The 27,276-nt window shown below is 45.0% G+C and overlaps 1 protein-coding gene and 1 long non-coding RNA gene across 2 annotated transcripts in view; one reads left to right on the forward strand and one right to left on the reverse strand.

The window, feature by feature from the left end:
- The window catches only part of LOC138676646 (ras and EF-hand domain-containing protein-like), a 60,479-nt gene extending 45,250 nt beyond the window's left edge, over positions 1–15,229 (reverse strand). The window contains exon 1 of the mRNA XM_069766147.1: positions 14,626–15,229. Coding sequence (XP_069622248.1) covers positions 14,626–14,942 — 317 coding nt within the window. The 5' untranslated portion in view covers positions 14,943–15,229. The remainder of the gene's footprint in view (positions 1–14,625) is intronic.
- Positions 15,230–19,392: 4,163 nt separating this feature from the next.
- LOC138676647 (uncharacterized) lies at positions 19,393–26,960 on the forward strand. The gene is made up of 2 exons (XR_011320800.1): positions 19,393–19,499; positions 26,805–26,960. It is a non-coding gene; the product is annotated as an uncharacterized lncRNA (long non-coding RNA).
- The last annotated feature ends 316 nt before the right edge of the window (positions 26,961–27,276 follow it).

The raw sequence follows: 27,276 nt of genomic DNA on the forward strand, positions 1-27,276 counted from the left end.
ATGATTTGTGGCTGTTAGACAGCCTTTAGGCTATGTGCACTCGTTCAGGATTTCTGGCAGAAAATTCCTGAGAAAAACCTGAAATTTTCTGCAAGAAATTTGCATGTGTTTTTTGCGCGTTTTTGGTGCGTTTTTTCCGGATATTTCCAAATGCATTTTATAGTGGGAAATCTGCAAAAAAAAAACAAACCCCTCAAAATTAATGAACATGCTGCGTTTTTTACGCGGAAAAAAACGCATCATGTGCACAAAACATGCGGAATTCATTCTAAATGATAGGATGCTTATTGTATGCTTTTTTTTGCGGTTTTATAGCGTTTTTATCGCGAAAAAAAAACGCAAAAAAATCAGCAACGTGTGCACACAGCCTTACACATGTGCGGATTACCTGTTTCTTAGGCAATCCACACGTGTTCAGACATATCAGCCACAAATCATGAAGCCCAGGGACTCGAACATAATATACGAGCACTCTCAGATAGTCAGATAACACCCGAGCGTGCTCAGATAAGACGTTATCCAAGCGCTTTCGCTCATCACTATCTGCAAGTTAATAGTGTTCTGACACCGCGTGGCGCCCGCACTGACAGCCCCCAACGCCGGCAGGAAATTACTTTTAACCCCCCCACAGACCACGTTTGTCAATCAGTCATGGGGGTGGCACAGGCACGGTTCAGCCACTCCTCTGTGTATAGAGTGTGGTGGCCGGCCTGGATGATGAGCTGCTGTCAGTCAGTGCCGGGGTGCGGTTACAGCCACCGCCCTCCATACACACAGCAGTGTCGGTTAGAATACAAAGAAATTCAGACTGCTACAAAAAGACAATAGAGTATGTTAGATTTTTTATATAACCAAAATTAAAAAGAAAAAATAAAAGTACAGTATGTTTTTATATTTTTCCCATGAATATGGAGTTTTAACCCACTAATGACCCATTTGTGTCTTTAGGACAATCAGTTTATTCTTCATCGTTGCATTCCAGGCAGCATAATATTTTTATTTTTTCATCCAGCCTCCAGTGCGATCTGATAGGATATAGTGTAGGGCAGACATAAAGGACATTGTGAGAGCTCAGATTGTCATCACAACTCATCGGAATGCTATCATCACGCTGCAGGCGATCGATCGAAAGTGCCATGGGACAACAGAGGGAGTTCTCTCCTTCTGCCAAACTCCTTATGTTCTGCAGTTAAATGACAGTGACATACATGGGGTTAACTCTATATGGAAAAATACATAAATTTGTATTTAAAATCAAATAGATTGGGCAGATCGCACTGGTTCTGGTACAGGCGCTGCACCTTGTGATTAGGATGATGTACACATCCATCATGGCGCATAAAGTGACAGGTGGTCATGACAGATCTGTACATCATGTGGGATTAAGGCAGGGGTCGCCAACTCCAGGCCTCGAGGGCCGCCAACAGTGCAGGTTTTCAGGATTTCTTTAGTATTGCATCGGTGGTAATGTGATCATCTGCACAGGTGATGATTCCAACCCCTGTGCAATACTAAGGAAATCCTGAAAACCTGCACTGTTGGCGGCCCTCGAGGCCTGGAGTTGGGGACCACTGGATTAAGGGGTTAAAAAATCCCCTACAAGTGTGCATTTTTAAAACGCATTATGTGATAATGTTACAGGTAATGTTTACAACCAGGGATCCAACCATCCTCTGGTCTTGATATCAGTGGATTTAAAAAAAAAAAAACAACAAAAACAAACTCTTCATGGCTTTTTGTTCACATTTACGGTTGTTTATATACTGCAGAAATCTCCGGAAATATTTATCACACAAAGTGACATGAGTCACATGACCGAGTCATACGCTAGAATGCCATGTATTTCTCATATCTGGTCATAATGTGTACATTTAGGCTATGTGCCCACATTGCAGAATGTAAGCAGAATTTTCCTCATCAAAACCCGACGTTTTTCCCCGCGTAGTTGTTGCGCTTTTCCATGCTTCCCAATAGAAATATATAGCGGCAAAATCGCCGCGATTCTGCAAAATTAATGGATATGCTGTGGTTTTTTTCTGCGAAGCATTTCCGCGAAAGAAACGCAGCATGGGCACAACAATGAGGAATTCCATTAAAAATAATGTGATGCGTTTTGTAAGCGTTTTTTAAGAGTTTCCGCAGCGGAAAAAAAGCTTAACCCCTTTACCCCCAAGGGTGGTTTGCATGTTAATGACCGGGCCAATTTTTACAATTCTGAACACTGTCCCTTTATAAGGTTATAACTCTGGAACACTTCAACGGATCCCAGTGATTCTGACATTGTTTTCTTGTGACATATTGTACTTCATGATAGTGGTAACATTTCTTTGATACTACCTGCGTTTATTTGTGAAAAAAACGGAAATTTGGAGAAAATTTTGAAAATTTCGCAATTTTCCAGCTTTGAATTTTTATGCAATTAAATCACAGAGATATGTCACACAAAATACTTAAGTAACATTTCCCACATGTCTACTTTACATTAGCACAATTTTGGAACCAAAATTTTTTTTTTGTTAGGGAGTTATAAGGGTTAAAAGTTGACCAGCAATTTTTCATTTTTCCAACACCAATTTATTTTAGGGACCACATCTCATTTGAAGTCATTTTGAGGGGTCTATATGATAGAAAATACCCAAGTGTGACACCATTCTAAAAACTGCACCCCTCAAGGTGCTCAAAACCATATTCAAGAAGTTTATTAACCCTTCAGGTGTTTCACAGGAATTTTTGGAATGTTTAAATAAAAATGAACATTTAACTTTTTTTCACAAAAAAATTTACTTCAGCTCCAAATTGTTTTATTTTACCAAGGGTAACAAGAGAAAATGGACCCCAAACATTGTTGTACAATTTGTCCTGAGTACGCTGATACCCCATATGTGGGGGTAAACCACTGTTTGGGCGCATGACAGAGCTCGTAAGCGAAGGAGCGCCATTTGACTTTTCAATGCAAAATTGACTGGAATTGAGATGGGATGCCATGTTGCGTTTGGAGAGCCACTGATGTGCCTAAACATTGAAACCCCCCACAAGTGACACCATTTTGGAAAGTAGACCCCCTAAGGAACTTATGTAGAGGTGTGGTGAGCACTTTGACCCACCAAGTGCTTCACACAAGTTTATAATGCAGAACCGTAAAAATAAAACAAAACATTTTTCCCCCCAAAATTATTTTTTAGCCCCCAGCTTTGTATTTTTCCGAGGGTAACAGGAGAAATTGGACCCCAAAAGTTGTTGTCCAATTTGTCCTGAGTGCGCGGATACCCCATATGTGGGGGGGGGAGGGAACCACCATTTGGGCGCATGGGAGGGCTCGGAAGGGAAGGAGCGCCATTTGGAATGCAGACTTAGATGGAATGGTCTGCAGGCGTCACATTGCGTTTGCAGAGCCCCTAATGTACCTAAACAGTAGAAACCCCCCACAAGTGACCCCATATTGGAAACTAGACCCCCCAAGGAACTCATCTAGATGTGTTGTGAGAACTTTGAGCCCCCAAGTGTTTCACTACAGTTTATAACACAGAGCCGTGAAAATAAAAAATCTTTTTTTTTCCCACAAAAATTATTTTTTAGCCCCCAGTTTTGAATTTTCCCAAGGGTAACAGGAGAAATTGGACCCCAAAAGTTGTTGTCCAATTTGTCCCGAGTACGCTGATACCCCATATGTTGGGGTAAACCCCTGTTTGGGCACATGGGAGAGCTCGGAAGGGAAGGAGCACTGTTTTACTTTTTCAACGCAGAATTGGCTGGAATTGAGATCGGACGCCATGTCGCGTTTGGAGAGCCCCTGATGTGCCTAAACAGTGGAAACCCCACAATTATAACTGAAACCCTAATCCAAACACACTCCTAACCCTAATCCCAATGGTAACCCTAACCACACCTCTACCCCAGACACACCCCTAACCCTAACCGTAAGTGTAATCCAAACCCTAACCCTAACTTTAGCCCCAACCCTAACTGTAGCCTTAACCCTAGCCCTAACCCTAGCCCCAACCCTAACGGGAAAATGGAAATAAATACATTTTTTTTAATTTTTTAATTTTTCCCTAACTAAGGGGGTGATGAAGGGGTGGTTGATTTACTTTTATAGCGGGTTTTTTTATGATTGGCAGCCGTCAGACACTGAAAGACACTTTTTATTGCAAAAAATATTTTTTGCGTTACCACATTTTGAGAGCTATAATTTTTCCATATACGAGTCCACAGAGTCATGTGAGGTCTTGTTTTTTGCGGGACGAGTTGACGTTTTTATTGGTAACATTTTCGGGCACGTGACATTTTTTGATCGCTTTTTATTCCGATTTTTGTGAGGCAGAATGACCAAAAACCAGCTATTCATGAATTTCTTTTGGGGGAGGCGTTTATACCGTTCCGCGTTTGGTAAAATGGATAATGCAGTTTTATTCTTCGGGTCAGTACGATTACAGCGATACCTCATTTATATCATTTTTTTATGTTTTTGCGCTTTTATATGATAAAAACTATTTTATAGAAAAAAGAATTATTTTTGCATCGCTTTATTCTGAGGACTATAACTTTTTTATTTTTTGCTGATGATGCTGTATGGCGGCTCGTTTTTTTTTGCAAGACAAGATGACGTTTTCAGCGGTACCATGGTTATTTATATCTGTCTTTTTGATCGCGTGTTATTCCACTTTTTGTTCGGCGGTATGATAATAAAGCGTTGTTTTTTGCCTCTTTTTTTTTTTTTTTTTCTTCTTACGGTGTTTACTGAAGGGGTTAACTAGCGGGACGGTTTTATAGGCTGGGTCGTTACGGACGCGGCGATACTAAATATGTGTACTTTTATTGTTTTTTTTATTTAGATAAAGAAATGTATTTATGGGAATAATATATATATTTTTTTTATTATTTAGGAATTTTTTTTATTTTATTTTTTTTTACACATCTGCAAGGACTTTGAAGAGTTGGGGAAGAAAGTAAAGGAACTGGATGCACAGGTAGTTTTTTCTTCTATCCTTCCAGTAGACGGGCATGGCACCAGGAGATGGAACAGGATCCTTGATGCAAACAACTGGCTAAGACGATGGTGCAGACAACAAGGATTCGGATTCCTGGACCACGGTGTGAATTACTGGTATGATGGACTCCTCGCCAGAGACGGACTACACCTCAACAAACCTGGGAAACACACATTCGCCAGAAGACTCGCTACACTCATCAGGAGGGCGTTAAACTAGAAGAAGAGGGGACGGGAAGAAAAACATTAGACTCGAACAAAGACGACCCAGGAAAACATACTCTGAAGGGAGGTAAGAACATTTCTAAAACAATCCACAGTGAGGAGATTGGAACAAAACAAAATCCTCTAAACTGCATGCTCGCAAACGCCAGAAGCCTGACAAACAAGATGGAAGAACTAGAAGCAGAAATATCTACAGGTAACTTTGACATAGTGGGAATAACCGAGACATGGTTAGATGAAAGCTATGACTGGGCAGTCAACTTACAGGGTTACAGTCTGTTTAGAAAGGATCGTAAAAATCGGAGAGGAGGAGGGGTTTGTCTCTATGTAAAGTCTTGTCTAAAGTCCACTTTAAGGGAGGATATTAGCGAAGGGAATGAGGATGTCGAGTCCATATGGGTTGAAATTCATGGAGGGAAAAATGGTAACAAAATTCTCATTGGGGTCTGTTACAAACCCCCAAATATAACAGAAAGCATGGAAAGTCTACTTCTAAAGCAGATAGATGAAGCTGCAACCCATAATGAGGTCCTGGTTATGGGGGACTTTAACTACCCGGATATTAACTGGGAAACAGAAACCTGTGAAACCCATAAAGGCAACAGGTTTCTGCTAATAACCAAGAAAAATTATCTTTCACAATTGGTGCAGAATCCAACCAGAGGAGCAGCACTTTTAGACCTAATACTATCTAATAGACCTGACAGAATAACAAATCTGCAGGTGGTTGGGCATTTAGGAAATAGCGACCACAATATTGTGCAGTTTCACCTGTCTTTCACTAGGGGGACTTGTCAGGGAGTCACAAAAACATTGAACTTTAGGAAGGCAAAGTTTGAACAGCTTAGAGATGCCCTTAATCTGGTAGACTGGGACAATATCCTCAGAAATAAGAATACAGATAATAATTGGGAAATGTTTAAGAACATCCTAAATAGGCAGTGTAAGTGGTTTATACCTTGTGGGAATAAAAGGACTAGAAATAGGAAAAACCCAATGTGGCTAAACAAAGAAGTAAGACAGGCAATTAACAGTAAAAAGAAAGCATTTGCACTACTAAAGCAGGATGGCACCATTGAAGCTCTAAAAAACTATAGGGAGAAAAATACTTTATCTAAAAAACTAATTAAAGCTGCCAAAAAGGAAACAGAGAAGCACATTGCTAAGGAGAGTAAAACTAATCCCAAACTGTTCTTCAACTATATCAATAGTAAAAGAATAAAAACTGAAAATGTAGGCCCCTTAAAAAATAGTGAGGAAAGAATGGTTGTAGATGACGAGGAAAAAGCTAACATATTAAACACCTTCTTCTCCACGGTATTCACGGTGGAAAATGAAATGCTAGGTGAAATCCCAAGAAACAATGAAAACCCTATATTAAGGGTCACCAATCTAACCCAAGAAGAGGTGCGAAACCGGCTAAATAAGATTAAAATAGATAAATCTCCGGGTCCGGATGGCATACACCCACGAGTACTAAGAGAACTAAGTAATGTAATAGATAAACCATTATTTCTTATTTTTAGTGACTCTATAGCGACAGGGTCTGTTCCGCAGGACTGGCGCATAGCAAATGTGGTGCCAATATTCAAAAAGGGCTCTAAAAGTGAACCTGGAAATTATAGGCCAGTAAGTCTAACCTCTATTGTTGGTAAAATATTTGAAGGGTTTCTGAGGGATGTTATTCTGGATTATCTCAATGAGAATAACTGTTTAACTCCATATCAGCATGGGTTTATGAGAAATCGCTCCTGTCAAACCAATCTAATCAGTTTTTATGAAGAGGTAAGCTATAGGCTGGACCACGGTGAGTCATTGGACGTGGTATATCTCGATTTTTCCAAAGCGTTTGATACCGTGCCGCACAAGAGGTTGGTACACAAAATGAGAATGCTTGGTCTGGGGGAACATGTGTGTAAATGGGTTAGTAACTGGCTTAGTGATAGAAAGCAGAGGGTGGTTATAAATGGTATAGTCTCTAACTGGGTCGCTGTGACCAGTGGGGTACCGCAGGGGTCAGTATTGGGACCTGTTCTCTTCAACATATTCATTAATGATCTGGTAAAAGGTTTACACAGTCAAATATCGATATTTGCAGATGATACAAAACTATGTAAAGCAGTTAATACAAGAGAAGATAGTATTCTGCTACAGATGGATCTGGATAAGTTGGAAACTTGGGCTGAAAGGTGGCAGATGAGATTTAACAATGATAAATGTAAGGTTATACACATGGGAAGAGGGAATCAATATCACCATTACACACTGAACGGGAAACCACTGGGTAAATCTGACAGGGAGAAGGACTTGGGGATCCTAGTTAATGATAAACTTACCTGGAGCAGCCAGTGCCAGGCAGCAGCTGCCAAGGCAAACAGGATCATGGGGTGCATTAAAAGAGGTCTGGATACACATGATGAGAGCATTATACTGCCTCTGTACAAATCCCTAGTTAGACCGCACATGGAGTACTGTGTCCAGTTTTGGGCACCGGTGCTCAGGAAGGATATAATGGAACTAGAGAGAGTACAAAGGAGGGCAACAAAATTAATAAAGGGGATGGGAGAACTACAATACCCAGATAGATTAGCGAAATTAGGATTATTTAGTCTAGAAAAAAGACGACTGAGGGGCGATCTAATAACCATGTATAAGTATATAAGGGGACAATACAAATATCTCGCTGAGGATCTGTTTATACCAAGGAAGGTGACGGGCACAAGGGGGCATTCTTTGCGTCTGGAGGAGAGAAGGTTTTTCCACCAACATAGAAGAGGATTCTTTACTGTTAGGGCAGTGAGAATCTGGAATTGCTTGCCTGAGGAGGTAGTGATGGCGAACTCAGTCGAGGGGTTCAAGAGATGCCTGGATGTCTTCCTGGAGCAGAACAATATTGTATCATACAATTATTAGGTTCTGTAGAAGGACGTAGATCTGGGTATTTATTATGATGGAATATAGGCTGAACTGGATGGACAAATGTCTTTTTTCGGCCTTACTAACTATGTTACTATGTTACATGTGGAATTTTTTTTTTTTTTTACTTTGCCCCAGGGGGGGACATCACAGATCGGTGATCTGACAGTTTGCACAGCACTCTGTCAGATCACCGATCTGACTTACAGAACTGCAGGCTTACCAAGCCCTTCTCTGAGCAGGCACTTGGTAAGCCACCTCCTTCCCTGCAGGACCCGGATGCCGCGGCCATCTTGGATCCGGGCCTGCTACAGGGAGGGAGGTAAGGAGACCCTCGCAGCAACGCGATCACATCAGGGAAGCCCCCTCCCTGCGCGACGCTTCCCTATACTGCCGGCACATTGCTCCTGGCATATAGCGCCGGATGTCAGCTGCGATAGGCGCGGCCGATCGCCCTGGACGTACTATTCCGTCCATGGGAATTAAGGCCCACCCCACGTGGCCGGATAGTACGTCGGATGGCAGAAAGGGGTTAAAAATGCAATGTAGGCACATACCCTTAAAAGGGTTTACCCATTTCTAGCCTTCGGCTTCTAAGTCCCGGTGACCAAGTTACAAAAAAAACAGATTGCAGCTGTAGAAAGCGGTTTGTGTAACTGGTATAGAAAGAATGTGAGTTACGGAAACCGTGTGGCAAAGTGAGCTATGCAGTTTCCGTAATTTCCATTCTGCGAGTTCGGCTACATTCCCATGATCACATGATCATGAAGTAGCAGCGCTTTGGATACGCGTATCTTCGCTGCGTCCAAAGTGCTGCCTTCTAATCACACAGGTAAATACGCAAGTGTTCACTGAACAGTGCAGATTTACTGCATCCAATACATATCTAACGTGGAAATTTCTGTTGCGGAGACTAGTGTGTCTGTAACAGAAATGGACATGCTGCGGCTCATAAACCCGCACCACGTGTGAGTTTACGCAGCATCAAATAGAAGCACAGTGGGCATGGGATTTCTGTAAATCCCATCCATTGTGCTTGTACTGTACAATGCAAAGTTTTTAACCCAGCGCAAGTGCGCTGTATCCAAAACGCTGCTATTCCCGATCGTGGGCACGTGTCCTTACACAAACAGCCCAGCCGCGTTTGCAGCGCCACCTGTGGTGGCCGGGACCTACAAGCAGTTAGGTCATGTTCACATATTCAGTTTTTTACATCAGTATTTCTCAGCCAAAACCAGCAGTGGTGATAAATGCAGAAGTGGTGCATATGTTTCTATTATACCTTTCATCTGATTGTTCCACTCCTGGTTTTGGCTTACAAATACTGATGTAAAATACTGACCAAATACTGAACTTGTGAATGTGATCTTATTCCCATCTCAGCCATGAAAGGCAAACATAGGAATAACCCACTAAGAGATAATACCATACAAAGGCATATCACCTATAGCGCGGCTAACAAGAAACGTACAGTATGGCATACAGTTTCTAGCCTACTCATGTATAAAGATAGGAAACAAAAGAACACTCTCTGGGCCTCAGAATAACGGAGTCCTGATTACTAATGTAAATAAAAAGATGTGAACGGGGCTTAAAAATACTGAATTTGGTGACTATGATGCAACAAATTGCAGAAAAAAAAAACCATGCAGCAAAGAAAACATCATGTATGAAGTGTTCGTCAGGACTGTTACATCACACCCTAATAAGTAAAAGAACTGGCCATTATCTAGACAAATTGCTAATAATGGGCATATGAGGGATGTGTGAGGGTAGCCTGTGTCCTGCTATAACGGCATATGAAGCATCAGACTGGCCTACCAAAGATTCATGCGATGCCCATAGGCACCAAAGATCAATTCTTATAAGTTAAAGGGGTTTTACAGTTTCCTGTTCCCTGACCAGATCCAGCACAGAGTCTCCACTACTGCCACAGGTTTCTATTACTGTTTTCAGCACTGATATGTCAAAAGCGCTGCAGCCAATCAGTGAGCTCACTAGCTCTGAGCACTTTGTGCAGTCAACTTGAGCAGCGTAACTGAGCTCAGTGATTGACCAGTAAATACTGGCTGCAACAAGTGGTCAAAAATTGTGTTGAGAAGGCCAAACTTTTAAATTCCAATTTTGCATCTGCATTCTCTAAGAAAGCAAATGTAACATCACCTTATCTTCACAGTGCCATCATATAAAATAATCCACACTATCTATGAACAGAGAGATGGTGAGGAAACAGTTAATTTAAATCTCCTGGTCCAGATGAATTACATCCTAGGGTACTGAAAGAGTTAGCAGAGGAAATTGCAGAACCACTAGCCAGAATCTTTGAAAAATCCTGGAAAACAGGAGAAGTCCCAAAACACTGGAGAAGGGCAAATGTTGTCCCCATCTTCAAAAAAAGAAAGAAAGAATACGAGCCAGAAAATCACAGGCCAGTGAGCCTTACTTCTATACCAGGAAAGATCTTTGAACAAATTATTAAACAGTATTTAACATATGTAAGTACTTGGATAGGAATACAGTAATTACCAGAATGAGTTTGTAGCAAACAAGTCATGCCAGGCTAATCTAATTTCCGTCTAAGATGGAATCACTGACTGGGTAGATCAGGGAAATGTGGTAGATATAGAATATATCAACTTCAAATTACATCTATAGAATGGGAGGAGTAGAACTAAGCAACAGCACGTGTGAAAAAGACGGTTATACTAATAGATTACAGACTGCACATAAGTCAACAGTGTGAATCAGCAGAAAAAAAGGAAAACACAGTTCTAGGATGTATTAAGAGAAGCATAGAGTCTAGATCACATGAAGTGATTATCCTCCTCTACTCCTCCTTGGTCAGGCCTCATCTGGAATACTGTGTTCTGTTCTGGGCACATTTTAAAATTGACATTGAAAAACTGGAGCAAGTTCAGAGAAGAGCTACCAGGATGGTAAGCGGACTGCAAAGCATGTCCTACGAGTAATGGTTAAACAATATGGAAATGTTTAGCTTGCAAAAAAAAGAAGGCTAAGAGGAGACTTAACTGTCTACAAATGTCTGAAGGGATGTCACAGTGTAGAGGGATCAACATTCTCATTTGCACATAAAAATAAGAGAAGAAATGGAATGAAACTGAAAGAAAGAAGATACGGATTAGACATTAGGAAAAACTTTTTGACAGTGAGGGTGAACAATGAGTGGAACAGGCTGCCCCGAGAGGTGGTGAGTTCTTTTTCAATGGAAGTCTTCAAACAGAGGCTGGACAGACATCTGTGTGAGATGGTTTAGTGAATCTTGCATTGAGCAGGGGGGTTAGACATGATGACCCTGGGGGTCCCTTCCAACTCTAACATTCTATTATTCTATGACTGTTGAAGTGACATCAGTGCTGCTGACAGTACCAGACACTCAGGACAGTGGCAGAAACACAGAGCTGGACACAGGGAGGGTATGAAAAGAACAGTTAAAAAAAAAACAAAAAAAACCCTGCAGTCGGGGAATAGGGGTTTTCCAAAACAAAAATCCCCTTTGAGTCTATCTTAACCGATTGAGGTTTTCCTGTGTGCACAAGTTTTAAAGGGAACCTGTCACCCCCCCCCCCCCCCCACCTCAGGCGATGGCAACTAAAAGAGCCACCTTGTGCAGCACAAATGCTGCATTCTGACAAGGTGGCTCTTTTAGTTATGATGCCTGCACACGCTGAAATAATCACGTATAAAATGTGCCCCCTCATACCCTGAAATCGCCAGGGAGGTGGGTCTTTCCTTCCTAATCAGACGCAGCACAGCCGACACTCCGGGCCTGTGTGCGCCGGGTGCCGCCTCCTCTTGCTGCATTATTGTCCCCGGCGCCTGCGCATTAAGTTTTTTTTTTTTTTCGGGCGTGCGCAGTTGCGCTGCCCTTTGTACTTACAGCGCAGGCGCTGAGGACGATAATGCAGCAAGAGGAGTGATGGTTTCAATCAGTGATAGTTTGGGGAGCCATGTCATCTGCTGGTGTAGGTCCACTGTTTTATCAAGACCAAAGTCAGCGCAGCCAGGAAATTTTAGAGCACTTCATATTTCCGCCTGCCGACAAGCTTTTTGGAGATGGAAATGTAATTCTCCAGCAGGACTTGGCACCTGTCCACACTGCCAAAAGTACCAATACCTGGTTTAAAAACAACAGTATCACTGTGCTTGATTGGCCAGAAAACTCGCCTGACCTTAACCCCATAGAGAATCTGTGGGATATTGTCAAGAGGAAGATGAGAGACACCAGACCCAACAATGCAGACGAGCTGAAGGCTGATATCAAAGCAACCAGGGCTTCCATAGCACCTCAGCAGTGCCACAGGCTGATCGCCTCCATGCCACGCTGCACTGCTGCAGTAATTGATGCAAAAGCAGCCCCGACCAAGTATTGAGTGCATTTACTGAACATACATTTCAGTAGGCCAACATTTCGTATTTTAAAATAATTTTTTCCGAGCTGGTGTTATAAAGTATTCTAATTTACTGTGATAATGACTTTTTGATTTTCATGGGGAGTAAACCATAATCATCAACATTAACAGAAATAAACACTTGAAATAGATCACTCTGTAATGACTCTGTATAATATACGAGTTGCACTTTTTGTATTGAAGAACTGAAATAAATTAACGTTTTGATGATATTCTAATTTTGTGAGATACACCTGTATGTGTGTACATACCTCTTAAAGGGGTTATCTGGTCCAAATAAACAAGTCTGCGGTCACTCTGTGTGACCGCAGACTTGTGAATCCCGCCTAGTGAATGCCTTGTGCGCTGTGGGGATTCGCCAGTTTCTGGTCCCAGGACCGCAGGGTATGTATGTGTTATACATAATCCCATGCAGAAGCTGCATAGTGGGCGCAGTCTCACTCCATACACTTGTAGGGGGTGAGGCTGTGCCTAGTCTAGCTTCAAAGTGGTCCAGTGGGCATAGCCTCATTCCATACAAGTGTATGGAGCAGGGCAACACCCACTGGCCAACACATACATACCCTCTGGTCCCAGCTCAGAAATCTCGCAGCGCACACTTGATTTGGTCTGGACAACCCCTTTAAGTTGCATATACAACTGCTGACCACAGCATTTAAAGGAGTTTTCCCACAAATTACATTTTAATTACGGTAATAGATCTTGAAATAATTTCTAGAATTGGATGTATTTATGGTATATAAAATGTTCCTGTGCTGAGATAATCTTATAACTGTGCCCCTGCTGTGTGCTGTGTAATGGCCGTGTCTGACCGTACAGGGACATTATGAAGTAATAAAAATAAATTAGGCACTCAACAGATGAATTTTCGGACTTTTAATGTAGACAAGGCAAAACGTTTCGGCCGCATTTGGCCTTTATCAATTACAAACTATACAGGAGTGTCAGGGATTCGTGGGAGTCCTGTGGATTTTTAGTGAGGCACGTCTCAGTATGGTCACTTTCATAAGGGTATGGGGCGTTTAAAGAGGAAAAACCCCAATGGTGAACAAGCTTGTCATGTCTGACAGGCAGTGGACGCTGCGTCTTTCTCCAGGCACGTGCACCATACTCTATACAGACATTCCTCCGGGGGATCACAGTTGATGCTTCGAGGTAACATATTGCTTAAAAAAGGCAGTGAAATATTTACATCACAGTAAGAATCCACTGAGATCCCCCGATGCTGTAATGTCTGTACACCCTATTTCTCCCTCTCCTGCCCAATAGATGTGGTATGATCAGACCATGCTCCTGTACGGTCAGACACGGCCATTACACAGCACACAGCAGGGACACATTTATAAGATTATCCCAGCACAGGAACATTTGTATTAAACACATCCAATTGTAGAAATTATTATTATTCCAAGATTAATTGGTTAAAATCAACTTTGTTCGTGGGAAAACCCCTTTGATGCTGTCAGTCAGCTATACACAAGCTGTACAGCAGTCGTTTAATAGCCCGTGTTCACATGACGACTAGAACACCGAGTGCACAGATCAATTGTTAATAAAATCATTTTACTACCCCGGTCAGGTGCCGGCCGTATCGCACATTACCCGGTCAGGTGCCGGCCGTATCGCACGTTACCCGGTCAGGTGCCGGCCGTATCGCACGTTACCCGGTCAGGTGCCGGCCGTATCACACGTTACCCGGTCAGGTGCCGGCCGTATCGCACGTTACCCGGTCAGGTGCCGGCCGTATCGCACGTTACCCGGTCAGGTGCCGGCCGTATCGCACGTTACCCGGTCAGGTGCCGGCCGTATCGCACGTTACCCGGTCAGGTGCCGGCCGTATCGCACGTTACCCGGTCAGGTGCCGGCCGTATCGCACGTTACCCGGTCAGGTGCCGGCCGTATCGCACATTACCCGGTCAGGTGCCGGCCGTATCGCACATTACCCGGTCAGGTGCCGGCCGTATCGCACATTACCCGGTCAGGTGCCGGCCGTATCGCACATTACCTGGTCAGGTGCCGGCTGTATCGCACATTACCCGGTCAGGTGCCGGCTGTATCGCACATTACCTGGTCAGGTGCCGGGTCTCTCCCCCCAGTCGCCCCTCCAGCTCCTCCCAGGCAGGTGACGCCTCGCACGGCTGATGAGTCGCCGGCAGGTTGAGGGCTTCGGAGACCTCCTCGTACCGGGCGCAGAAGTCCTGGAAGTCTATTAGCCCGTCTCCATCCACATCCAGTCTGCGGAACAGAGGACGCACCAGGTGTGACTGCAGCCCGAGATCCGTACATACGGTAGCGAAGTCCTCCAGCTCCACCAGCCCGGAGCCGTTCACATCGCAGGCGGAGAACAGGCTCCGGAGCTGGGAGAGGTCGTGTGCTGAGCCCATCGGCTGCTCCCCCGAGTGTGTCACTATGGTACAGCCTGTGCCCCAGAGTTTGGCTACTTTGCATGTACCACACAGCTAGTTGGGGGGTGAGGGCCGCTCTAGTGGTTCCTCATCAGTGCGCGCAGCTCTCGGCAGTGCAGGTGCTTGATAGAGACTGGCTATGTGTTATCCGGGGTCAGCAGCCGGGAGTCCTGCTCTCCCGCCACACATTCCTGCACACGGCCGTCCGCTCCCCGTCCATGATGTGAGAAGTTTGTTGTGTCCCTCCCGTGAGCGGCGCTCACACTGCGGCTCCGCCCCGGGCACAGGCCGCCGCCTCCCGTCAGGTAACAGTCTCCTCAGTGGTGGCCATGGTTACCGGTGACTGCCGCCGCCGCCGCTGCTCTCACGCCGAGGTGCGGCCGCTGTTCCTCACAAATCCGGGATTGAGACCCCGAGAGCCACAGTCTTCACTTATCAGACTCCAGGCAGCTGTGTGCCCGGGGAATTCTGTCATGTCCGGCTGTGAAGTCGGTAACAATAGAGGAACTGAGAATTAGCGTGACCCAGTGAGCCAGTCTGTGTCCGCCGTCCCATAGTGTATCCGGTTGTGTCCGCCGTCCCATAGTGTATCCGGTTGTGTCCACCGTCCCATAGTGTATCCGGTTGTGTCCACCGTCCCATAGTGTATCCGCCGTCCCATAGTGTATCCGGTTGTGTCCGCCGTCCCATAGTGTATCCGGTTGTGACCGCCGTCCCATAGTGTATCCGGTTGTGTCCGCCGTCCCATAGTGTATCCGGTTGTGTCCGCCGTCCCATAGTGTATCCGGTTGTGACCGCCGTCCCATAGTGTATCCGGTTGTGTCCGCCATCCCATAGTGTATCCGGTTGTGTCCGCCGTCCCATAGTGTATCCGGTTGTGTCCGCCGTCCCATAGTGTATCCGGTTGTGACCGCCGTCCCATAGTGTATCCGGTTGTGTCCGCCGTCCCATAGTGTATCCGGTTGTGTCCGCCATCCCATAGTGTATCCGGTTGTGACCGCCGTCCCATAGTGTATCCGGTTGTGTCCGCCGTCCCATAGTGTATCCGGTTGTGTCCGCCTTCCCATAGTGTATCCGGTTGTGTCCGCCGTCCCATAGTGTATCCGGTTGTGTCCGCCGTCCCATAGTGTATCCGGTTGTGTCCGCCGTCCCATAGTGTATCCGGTTGTGTCCGCCGTCCCATAGTGTATCCGGTTGTGTCCGCCGTCCCATAGTGTATCCGGTTGTGACCGCCGTCCCATAGTGTATCCGGTTGTGTCCGCCGTCCCATAGTGTATCCGGTTGTGTCCGCCATCCCATAGTGTATCCGGTTGTGTCCGCCGTCCCATAGTGTATCCACTTGTGTCCGCCGTCCCATAGTGTATCCGCTTGTGTCCGCCGTCCCATAGTGTATCCGGTTGTGTCCGCCGTCCCATAATGTATCCGGTTGTGTCCGCCATCCCATAGTGTGTCCGCCGTCCCATAGTGTATCCGGTTGTGACCGCCGTCCCATAGTGTATCCGGTTGTGTCCGCCGTCCCATAGTGTATCCGGTTGTGTCCGCCATCCCATAGTGTATCCGGTTGTGTCCGCCGTCCCATAGTGTATCCGCTTGTGTCCGCCGTCCCATAGTGTATCCGCTTGTGTCCGCCGTCCCATAGTGTATCCGGTTGTGTCCGCCGTCCCATAGTGTATCCGGTTGTGTCCGCCGTCCCATAATGTATCCGGTTGTGTCCGCCATCCCATAGTGTGTCCGCCGTCCCATAGTGTATCCGGTTGTGACCGCCGTCCCATAGTGTATCCGGTTGTGTCCGCCGTCCCATAGTGTATCCGGTTGTGTCCGCCGTCCCATAGTGTGTCCGGTTGTGTCCGCCGTCCCATAGTGTATCCGGTTGTGTCCGCCGTCCCATAGTGTATCCGGTTGTGTCCGCCATCCCATAGTGTATCCGGTTGTGTCCGCCATCCCATAGTGTATCCGGTTGTGTTCGCCGTCCAATAGTGTATCTGGTTGTGTCCGCCGTCCCATAGTGTATCCGGTTGTGTCCGCCGTCCCATAGTGTATCCGGTTGTGTCCGCCGTCCCATAGTGTATCCGGTTGTGTCCGCCATCCCACAGTGTATCCAGTTGTGTCCGCTGTCCAGTATTGTATCCGGTTGTGTCCGCTGTCCAATATTGTATCCGGTTGTGTCCGTTGCCCAATATTGTATCCGGTTGTGTCCGTTGCCCAATATTGTATCCGGTTGTGTCCGTTGCCCAATATTGTATCCGGTTGTGTCCGTTGCCCAATATTGTATCCGGTTGTGTCCGTTGCCCAATATTGTATCCGGTTGTGTCCGTTGCCCAATATTGTATCCGGTTGTGTTCGCTGTCCAATAGTGTATCCGGTTGTGTCCGTTGCCCAATATTGTATCCGGTTGTGTCCGTCCTTTACGCCAGGTACCGTATCGCCACGGACTGCGCGGTTGTCATGGTGCTGGACAAGGGTAAGCATTTGTGTGGGGTCAGGAGTGGTTTGTGTGGATGTAGCAGAGCCATGTGTGTACGAGGTGTATGGAGCGGAAGCCGTGTGTGCAAGGTGTATGGAGCGGAGCTGGGTGTGTACGGAGCGGAGCGTGTGTGTGTGTACGAGGTGTACAGAGCAGAGCCGTGTGTGTACGAGGTGTACAGAGCGGAACTGGGTATGTGCAAGGTGTATGGAGCAGAGCCGTGTGTGTACGCAAGGTGTACGGAGCGGAGCCGTGTGTGTATGAGGTGTACGGAGCGGAACTGGGTGTATGCAAGGTGTACGGAGCAGAGCCGTGTGTGTATGAGGTGTACTGTGTGGAGCCGTGTGTGTCTATGAGGTGTATGGAGCGGAGCCGTGTGTGTGCGAGGTGTACAGAGCGGAGCCGCGTGTGTACGGAGCGGAGCCGCGTGTGTACGAGGTGTACGGAGCGGAGCCGCGTGTGTACGAGGTGTACGGAGCGGAGCCGCGTGTGTACGGAGCTCAGCCGCGTGTGTACGAGGTGTACGGAGCTCAGCCGCGTGTGTAGGAGTAACTAGGTGTGGCCATTATACTGTACGTAATGTGTGTGTGTGTGCATGCGTAGCGCTGCGGGTGAATGTGCAGAGACGTAAATGGTTTTGTGTGTGTACGGGGAGGAGAGGCGAGGGCAATGATGGGGCTGACGGGGAGAGTGCAATAATTGGGATGGAGGGGGAGGAGGAAATGATGGATGTTGTGGAATGGGCAATGATGGAGGTGGAATGGGCAATGATAGGGGTGGGGGGAGGAAATGATGGAGGTGGAAATTGGAATGGGCAATGATGGTGATGGGGGAGAATGCAATGATGGTGGGGAGGAGGAAATCATGGAGTTGGTGGAAAGGGCAATAATGAGGGGGAGAAGAAATGATGGAGGAGGTAGAATGGACAAGGATGGTGGTGGTGGAAAGCACACTGATGATATTGGAGGGGGAGAAAATGATGGAGGTGGTGGAATGGGCAAGTATGGTGATGGCAGCGGAAAGGATGATGATGGTGGTGGAAAGATGGTGGGGGAAGAGAAAATGATGGATATGGTGGAAAAGGCAAAGGAGGAAATGATGGAGATGGTGGAATGGGAAACTATGGGGTGGTGGGGAGAGAAAGCAATGATAGTGGTGGTAGAGAAGGCAAAGATGGAGGTGGTGAAGAGAGCAATGATGGGGTGGGGTAGAGGAAAATAATGGGCATATATGAGGAAACAGTACAGGAGAATGGGGGGCATGTATGAGGAAACAGTACTGGGGAATTGGGGCATGTATGAGGAAACAGTACAGGAGAATGGGGGGCATATGTGAGGAAACAGTATGGGGGATGGGTGCAGAGAATATGAACAGCGAACGGGGGAATATATGTGGACACAGTATGAGTAGCGATGTGAAAAATGTATGTGGACAGAGTACAGGGAGTGAGGGTGCTGGGATGTGTGCAGACACAGTATGGGGAGTCAGGTGAGCAGGCAGTATAGAACGTGAGGGGGTAAATATATGAGGAGACAGTATGGTGAACAGGAGGGATGTGAGAGGAGACAGTATGAGGAGGGAGGGGAATAGTGTGAGGAGACAGTATGGGGGAGAAAAGTGAGTGGGCACAGAATAGAAACTGAGTAGTGGGGCGTAGCATGGAGGGACAGTGTAAGGGCACAGCTAGGAGGGGACAGTATTCCAAGGAGGGGGAGTGTGATGAGAGAGTACAGTATAAATACTGGGCCCTCTAGGGGGGACACAGTGTGAGAGGACAGTGTGAAGAGGGGGCCGGTATGAAAAGGAGAGGTCAGTGTGAAGAGCATGTTCCATAAGAGGGACAGTGTAGGGGTCATGTTTTGTGCAGACAATATAGTGAGGGGCAATTTTTTTACCCAGGAGCATTATAATGACACTTGTATCTTTAAGGGCGTCATGTAGAGATTTTCTGCAAAAGAGCGGAGAAGATGGAAGTCTGTAGAGATGAGCTGTGGATGAGAAAACTCATCATGGGGTCTGGACAAGATGAAGAAAAGAAGGAGAATGGCTCCAGAGACGACGTCATCTATAAGGTACCTGGATGTAAATGTTATTTGTGATACTGACTAATTCTCATGTTTTTATTTGTTAGGAGCATTAAAGGGGATGTCTACGTTTGTAATGAGTCTGCAGTCATTCTTTGTGACTGCAGACTTCTGAGTTCTCAGAGTGCGCCCTGCACGCTGTCAGGATTCTCTCATGCTGGCGATTTACATACGTGCGATCACATGCTGACTAGATATGTGTGACCTCGCTCAATGAAAATGAACTGAGCGAGGTCGGGCACATCTAGTCAGAATGTGATCAGAAGAATACAAATCACATGCTTGTGCTGACATGACCGTCCTCCGGCAAGGGAGAATCCTAAAAGTGTGCAGTGCATTAGTTGTGAGAATTCAGAAGCTGCGATGTCAGGATTCAGCTCTGCAGGTTCCAGTAGTCGTCACATGGACACTTCACTCATATGCGATTTTCATACTTATGGTCCTGTGACAACGAGATTCTCTTCTGCTTCTTTTTCACTGAATATTGAGAGCATTAGGGAGAGCGGCTCGTGGGCACATGACTAATATGTCCGGGGGGGGGTGCCAAAATGAATTCTTGCCCCGGGTGCCAGAAACCTTAGATGCACTTCTGAAAGATTGTATACCAACAGGAGGAAGGGTAGTCGAGGTTTGATAAGCATCCAAGCCACCATCACGGAAGAAACAAGGAGTATCCAGGAATACATCCGAAAAATGGCACCAAAAGATGAGATGCTGAGAGAAAACCTAAGGCAGCAACAACAGATCTGGAACGAAAAACAGGAATATGAAGCGCTATGGCAAGACAAGCTGCTGTATAGGATGTACCATCGACAGATATTGGAGGTGCCAGACATGGAGAAATCCTACCAATGGTTGGAGAAAGCTGGACTCCGAGACAGAACAGAGGCACTAATTATAGCAGCATAAGTAAGTAAGCACTAAGTAACAGATGCATAGAAGCAGGAATCTACCAGACAATACCCAAGGTTCAGACTATGCAAAGAAACCTCAAAAACAGTCTAACACATAGTGGCAGGGTGCAAAATGCAAGCAGGAACAGCGTATACCGAACGCCACAACCAAGTAGCAGGAATTTTAAAAGACAAATGTCTTTTTTCGGCCTTACTAACTATGTTACTATATCATACAATTATTAGGTTCTGTAGAAGGACGTAGATCTGGGTATTTATTATGATGGAATATAGGCTGAACTGGATGGACAAATGTCTTTTTTCGGCCTTACTAACTATGTTACTATGTTATACAGGAATATCTGCACAGCATATGGGCTAAGTCCCCTAAGTGCAGGTGGGAGACCCCAGAAAAAGTGGTGGAGAATGAAAGGGCTAAACCAACCAGACATTGTGATAGTAAATATCATAAAGCAGCAATGATAGATGTGGCAGTGCCAAGTGACAGCAACATAAGAAAGAAGGAATATGAGAAGCTGGAGAAATACCAGGGCCTCAAAGGAGAACGGGAGAAGATGTGGAAGGTGAAGGCAACAGTGATTCCAGTGGTGATGGATGCACCTGGAGCAGTGACCCCTAAGTTGGAAGAATGGCTACAACAGATCCCAGGAGCAACATCTGAGCTCTCTGTCCAGAAAAGCGCATTGCTGGGAATAAGTAAGATCCAGTGCAGAACCCTCAAACAACCAGGACCCGAGAATGAGAAAGGACAACAAAGACCACCCCCATCGGGGGTGAAAAGGAAGTTGTTGTTTTTTATATATATATGTGCACTCTATCCTGGTATATATATCCCCCATCTTGGTATATGTCCCCTGTTTTGCTGCTGTTTTTTAATGTATAGAAAAAAAAAGATTAAACTCACAAGGGGCGAACATAGAAGTAATGTGGCGCCATATAAAAAGTGTAGTGCACTCCCCCATAGAACATAATGCACAGCCTATAGTCAACAATGTAGAGAGGAAGGACGGAGCGGCGGAACGCAGAGGCAGAACGACCGAGAAGTGGCCAGGGACCAAGACCATTGTAGGTCAAGTATCGAGGTCCAGACTACGCCGCTCAAAACCCCAGATCCAAACTGCGCCTGTCAAGACCTGAATTCCAGTCTTCCCCAGTTGAGACCCGACATCTGGACACCACAGGTCAAATACCAACGGTCAAACTATGATCATCGTATGAGGCCAGGTGTCTGCTGTGGTGACCAGGAGACACGAGTGAACTGGGCCGTTACTTCCAGTATAGACGTACGGTACAGGGTGTGGTCCAGGATCAGTCAGTGTGAGGAGCTCGCTTAAGGTATTAAAGGGAACCTGTCGCCCCCAAAATCGAGGGTGACCTAAGCCCACCGGCTGTAGATAAGCCCCCGATGTATTCTAAAAGATGAGAAAAAGAGGTTATATTATACTCACCTGGGTGGGCGGTCCGATCTGGTGGGCGTCGCGGTCCGGTCCAGGGCCTCCCATCTTCATAGGATGACGTCCTCTTCTGGTCTTCACGCTGCAGCTCCGGTGCAGGCGTACTTTGCCTGCCCTGTTGAGGGCACAGCAAAGTACTGCAGTGTGTAGGCGCCGGGAAAGGTCAGAGAGGCCCGGCGCCTGCGCACTGCAGTACTTTGCTCTGCCCTCAACAGGGCAGGCAAAGTACGCCTGCACCGGAGCTGCAGCGTGAAGACCAGAAGAGGACGTCATCTGATGAAGATGGGAGGCGCCAGACTGGACTGCGACACCCATCGGACCAGGTCGGACCGCCCGTGGGTGAGTATAATCTAACCTATTTTTCTTATCTTTTAGGATACATCAGGGGCTTATCTACAGCATTCCAGAATGCTGTAGATAAGCCCCTGATGCTTGTGGGCTTAGCTCACCCTCGATTTTGGGGGTGACAGGTTCCCTTTAAGGGACTGGCTACTAAAGACTTGCGGCCTAGTGGGGAAATACCGGTGACCCCATCAGTGCTAGTATAATAATAAAGAACATTTTAAAGACTTACTGTAGTGACAGGCATATCATTGTGTGTGCTGCCGATGTAAGTTAAAGCAGAAGAACATTAAAGCACCTTTCATGCTGAGAGATCCAGTTGAAACCCACAGTTTACATACACTATATAAAGAGACACATATGCATGTTTTCCTCAGTATCTGACATGAAATCAGAATAAACTTTTCCTGTTTTAAGTCAATAAGGATTACCATAGTTATTAGTATTTGCCAAATGCCAGAATAATGAGAGAATGTTTTAAGGCATTTTTATTACTGCATATTCAAAAGTTTACATACATATCATTAGTATTTGGTGCCATTGCCCTTAAACTGAATGGCCTGGGTCAAACGGATATCGTTCCACAAACTTCTTACAATAGTTGGCTAGAATGTGAGCCCATTCTTTCTGACAAAACTAGTGTTACTGATCCAGGTTTGTAAGTCGCCTTGCTCGCACCTGCCTTTTCAGCTTTGCTCATAAATTTTCAATAGGATTGAGATCAGGACTTTGTGATGGCGTCTCCAATGCGTCGCGTCATTGTCCATTTGGAAGACCCATTTCCACTCAAGCTTTAACTTCCTGACTGATGTCTTGAGATGTTGCCTCAGTATTGCCACATAATCTTTTCTCATGATGCCATCTATTTTGTGATGTGCACCAGCCCCTCCTGCAGCAAAACAACCCCATAACATGATGCTGCCATCCCCATGTTTCACAGTTGGGATGGTGTTCCTAGGCTTGCAAGCTTCTCCCTTTTTCCTCCAAATGGTAACGATGGTCATTATGCCCCAAAAGTTCAATTTTAGTTTCATCAGACCATAGGACATGTCTCCAAAAATTAAGGTCTTTGTTTCTGTGTACATTTGAAAACATTAATCTGTTTTTTTTATGTTTCTTTTGGAGTAATAACTTGTTCCTGGCAGAGTGGCCTGTCATCCCATGTTGATACAGTACTCGTTTCACTGTGGATATTGACACAATGTTACCAGCTTCGGCCATCATCTTCACAAGATCTTTTGCTTTTGTCCTTGGGTTGATATGCCCATGTCGTACCAGAACACGTTCATCTCTGGGACACAGAACCCGTCTCCTTCCTGAGCGGTATGATGGCTGGACATTCCCATATTGTTTGTACTTGCATATTATTGTTTGTACAGATGAACGAGGCACCTTCAGGTATCTTGAAATTTTACTCAAGGATGAGCCAAACCTGTGCAAGTCCCCAATTCTCTTCCTGATATCTTGGCTGATTTCTTGAGACTTTCCCATGATGCTACACAAAGAACCAGTGTGTTTGAGGTGTGCATTAACTCCTCAACAACTGCCGAAATGGAGTTCCCCAATACCGCCCCCTGGTATCTCCAGTGTCCCTGCATCCCCCCATGAAGTCCCCCAGCAACAATAGGACATTTTTCATATTGGTTCATTTTGATCACTGTGATAGGGCCTATCACAGTGATTAAAATTAAAAAAAATAGTAAATCAAACCCCCTTTATTACCCCCTTAGCGAGGTAAAAATAATACAATAAAAAAAATATTTCCATTACAATATGTCACGAAAAAACATTCTCAGAATCCGTGGGATCCGTTGAAGCTCTCCAGAGCTATAACTTCATAAAGTGACACTGGTCAGAATTTTAAAAATTGGCCTGGTCATTAAGTATTCTGTCACTAAGGGGTTAAAATACATCCACATGTGTGTCTCTAATTAACTTGGATGTTGCCAAAAAAAACAGAACTGGGAAGCTTCCAAACACATGACATCATCATATGGGCAGTCCAGAATTGTTTAAAAGCATAGTAATCTTAGTGTATGTAAACTTTTGACTTTGCAGTAAGTAATAAAAAATGCCTTAAAACATTCTCTCTATCATTATTCTGGCATTTGGCAAATATTAATAATTATGGTAATCCTAATTAACCCAAAAAGGGAAAGGTTTATTCAGGTTTCATGTCGGATATTGAGAAAAATAAGCATATGTGTCTTTTTATGTAGTGTATGTAAACTTCTGGTTTTAACTGTTGATAAAATAGAGAATAAGATATTGAACTGTTAAACTGTTGTTATTGCCATTACTGCTAATATTGTGTGACTGGATACCCTGTACCCGAATAACTACCTTCATTTCCATGTTAGGAAAATAAATAGCTTAGTTAGTTACTCCTTCATCTCTATCTGTGTGTTGCATCCCAGTAACCTGGTTGCAACAAAAAACATCACATATGCATGTCCAATTCACAGATCAAAATCACCCATACAAGTTTTTAGGGTCTGTAAACATGATGGACAGCAAACACAATCCCATTCATGTGCAATCCGTGTTTTGTGCACTTTTAACATTGGAAATTTGCAATTATTTTTCTTTTCTGTCATACCTAATAATCAGTGATTGTAAAAACAAACATATTGACCAAACACTACTAAAAAATCTGCTTTTTTTCATGTACGAGAAAATAAAAGCGTAACGTCTGAATATGAGCCCTTATAGCTATAATTTGAGATAATACCGTACAATAGGAGCATATAACTTCAAACTGATTGCAAAATGAGACTCTTGAATAAGCAGAAACAATTGTTTAGTGACCAATGATCTTTATACTCCCTTTTCCCCATTCAGCTGTCAGTGGGAAAGAGAAGCCATGTTCACACCATCCTTTTTTTCATGCGGAATCGCCGCGATTTTCCCGCTGCGGGTCCGCAGCTGTTTTCCATGCAGGGTACATTACAATGTACCCTATGGAAAATGGGAACTGCTGTGCCCACATTGCGGAAAATCGCGAAAAAAGCCGCACTGAATAGCCGCGGTAAAAAAGAAGTACCATGTCACTTCTTTTTGCGGAACTGCAGCGGTTCTGCACCCATAGACCTCCATTGTGAGGTCAAACCCGCAGTAAAACCCGCAGATGAAAAAAATATCTGCGGGTTTTCTGCGGTTTGTGGTGCAGAACCGCTGCAGTGTGGCTGCCCCCCGTGCCCCAATCCCACCCCCCCATGCTCCGATGCCACCCCCCCATGCTCCGATGCCACCCCCCGTGCTCCGACGCCTCCCCCCCCGTGCCCTCATCTCCCCCCCTTATACTTACCCGGCCTCCCGGTGTCCGTCCGGCCGTCTTCTCCCTGGGCGCCGCCATCTTGCAAAATGGCGGGCGCATGCGCAGTGCACCCGCCGAATCTGCCGGCCGGCAGATTCGTTACAAAGTGCATTTTGATCACTGAGATATACCGTATCTCAGTGATCAAAATAAAAAAAATAGTAAATGACCCCCCCCCCCCCCCTTTGTCACCCCCATAGGTAGGGACAATAAAAAAATTAAGAATTTTTTTTTTCCCACTAAGGTTAGAATAGGGGTAGGGTTAGGGTTGGGGTATTTTCAGCCATTTTAACCCTAAAAAACTTCCTAGAAAACACACAGACTCTGCATAGAAAACTGCATCAAAAAACGCACCAAAAAAGCACCAAAAAAAAGGACCTGCGTTTTCTGCCAAGAGCTGCGGTTTTTAGTGCTGAAAAAAAAGGAGGGAAATCAGGAACGTGTGAACATAGCCTAAACGTCCCATGTACCTCTACTGGTGCTCTTTGACGCCTTCATACAAAGCAGATAAAACATAGCCACGTGCATTAGGCGCCTTAAGGGCATTTTATTTCATTGCTCCTAATGTTTATTGTGTACTTGAATGAATTAATTTTAAGGTGAAGTACACTCTCTTCACAGTCCAGTATTCCAATGAGTATCTTCTATAATCCAATGTGTGTCTACTTATGACTGAGGAGCAGGTAAAACCTGTATTCAGAACACGTTTGTCAACATGTTGGTTGGAATTGTCAAAAAGAACCTAAGGTGCTGTTGTCAAAAGTGATATTAATGGGAAATTTTGCTAAAAATAAAATAAAACACCCAATATTGTTTAATTTCTATTTGTTTTCTGTAGCAGGTAGTGAAGCTCATGTTGAGAGACTTAGCAGATCTCAGTCGAGTTCTCAATTTCATGATGCATGACAACACATTCTAATCATCATTAATGACAGTATAACATAGGAATGACTCTACCTCATAGAATTGACTGTATTATGCACTTATCTCTGTGGTATGTTATGACCTTATCACCTTACGCTGATTTTACAAGGCTGTAATACTTATGGTGATTTAAGTTTGGTCCAGTAGTACCACAGTTGAGTCCCAGGCATTACTGCACTAAACCTTCCCTGAAGATTGATTTTAGAAGTAAAAAGAAGAAAATAGAACAACAAGGTGCTTCTTGCACTGTTTCTGTCAGTTACTTTAGTACAGTAATTGGATGGTGTGTTTTGTCCAAAGCATATAGTAAAAAGGTTGTTTTGTTTTTTTTGTTTTTTTTAAGGCTCCTGCAAGTTCTTCCACTTATTTGGGTATCCTATCCTCTCTGGTACCTTTACACAGTGTTACTTGCTATCCAACATTGCTGTAACTGTAACGGCTCTAAAGCCCACTTTATATGCACTGCTCAAAAAAAAATAAAGGAAACACTAAAATCCCACATCCTAGATATCACTGAATGAAATATCCCAGTTGTAAATCTTTATTCATTACATGGTGGAATGTGTTGAGAACAATAAAACCTAAAAATGATCAACGTAAATCACAACTAATATCCCACTGACGTCTGGAGTTGGAATGATGCTCAAAATCAAAGTGGAAAATGAAGTTACAGGCTGATCAAACTTCAGTGGAAATGCCTCAAGACAAGAAAATTATGCTCAGTAGTGTGTGTGTGTGTCCTCCCTACAACACCTGGGCATGCTACTGATTCGCCAACTCCTGGACAGTCTGTGGTGCAAGTGACGTTGGTGGAT

The sequence above is a fragment of the Ranitomeya imitator genome, chromosome 4 (assembly GCF_032444005.1).
Source record: "Ranitomeya imitator isolate aRanImi1 chromosome 4, aRanImi1.pri, whole genome shotgun sequence".
In the NCBI taxonomy this organism is placed as follows: domain Eukaryota; kingdom Metazoa; phylum Chordata; class Amphibia; order Anura; family Dendrobatidae; genus Ranitomeya; species Ranitomeya imitator.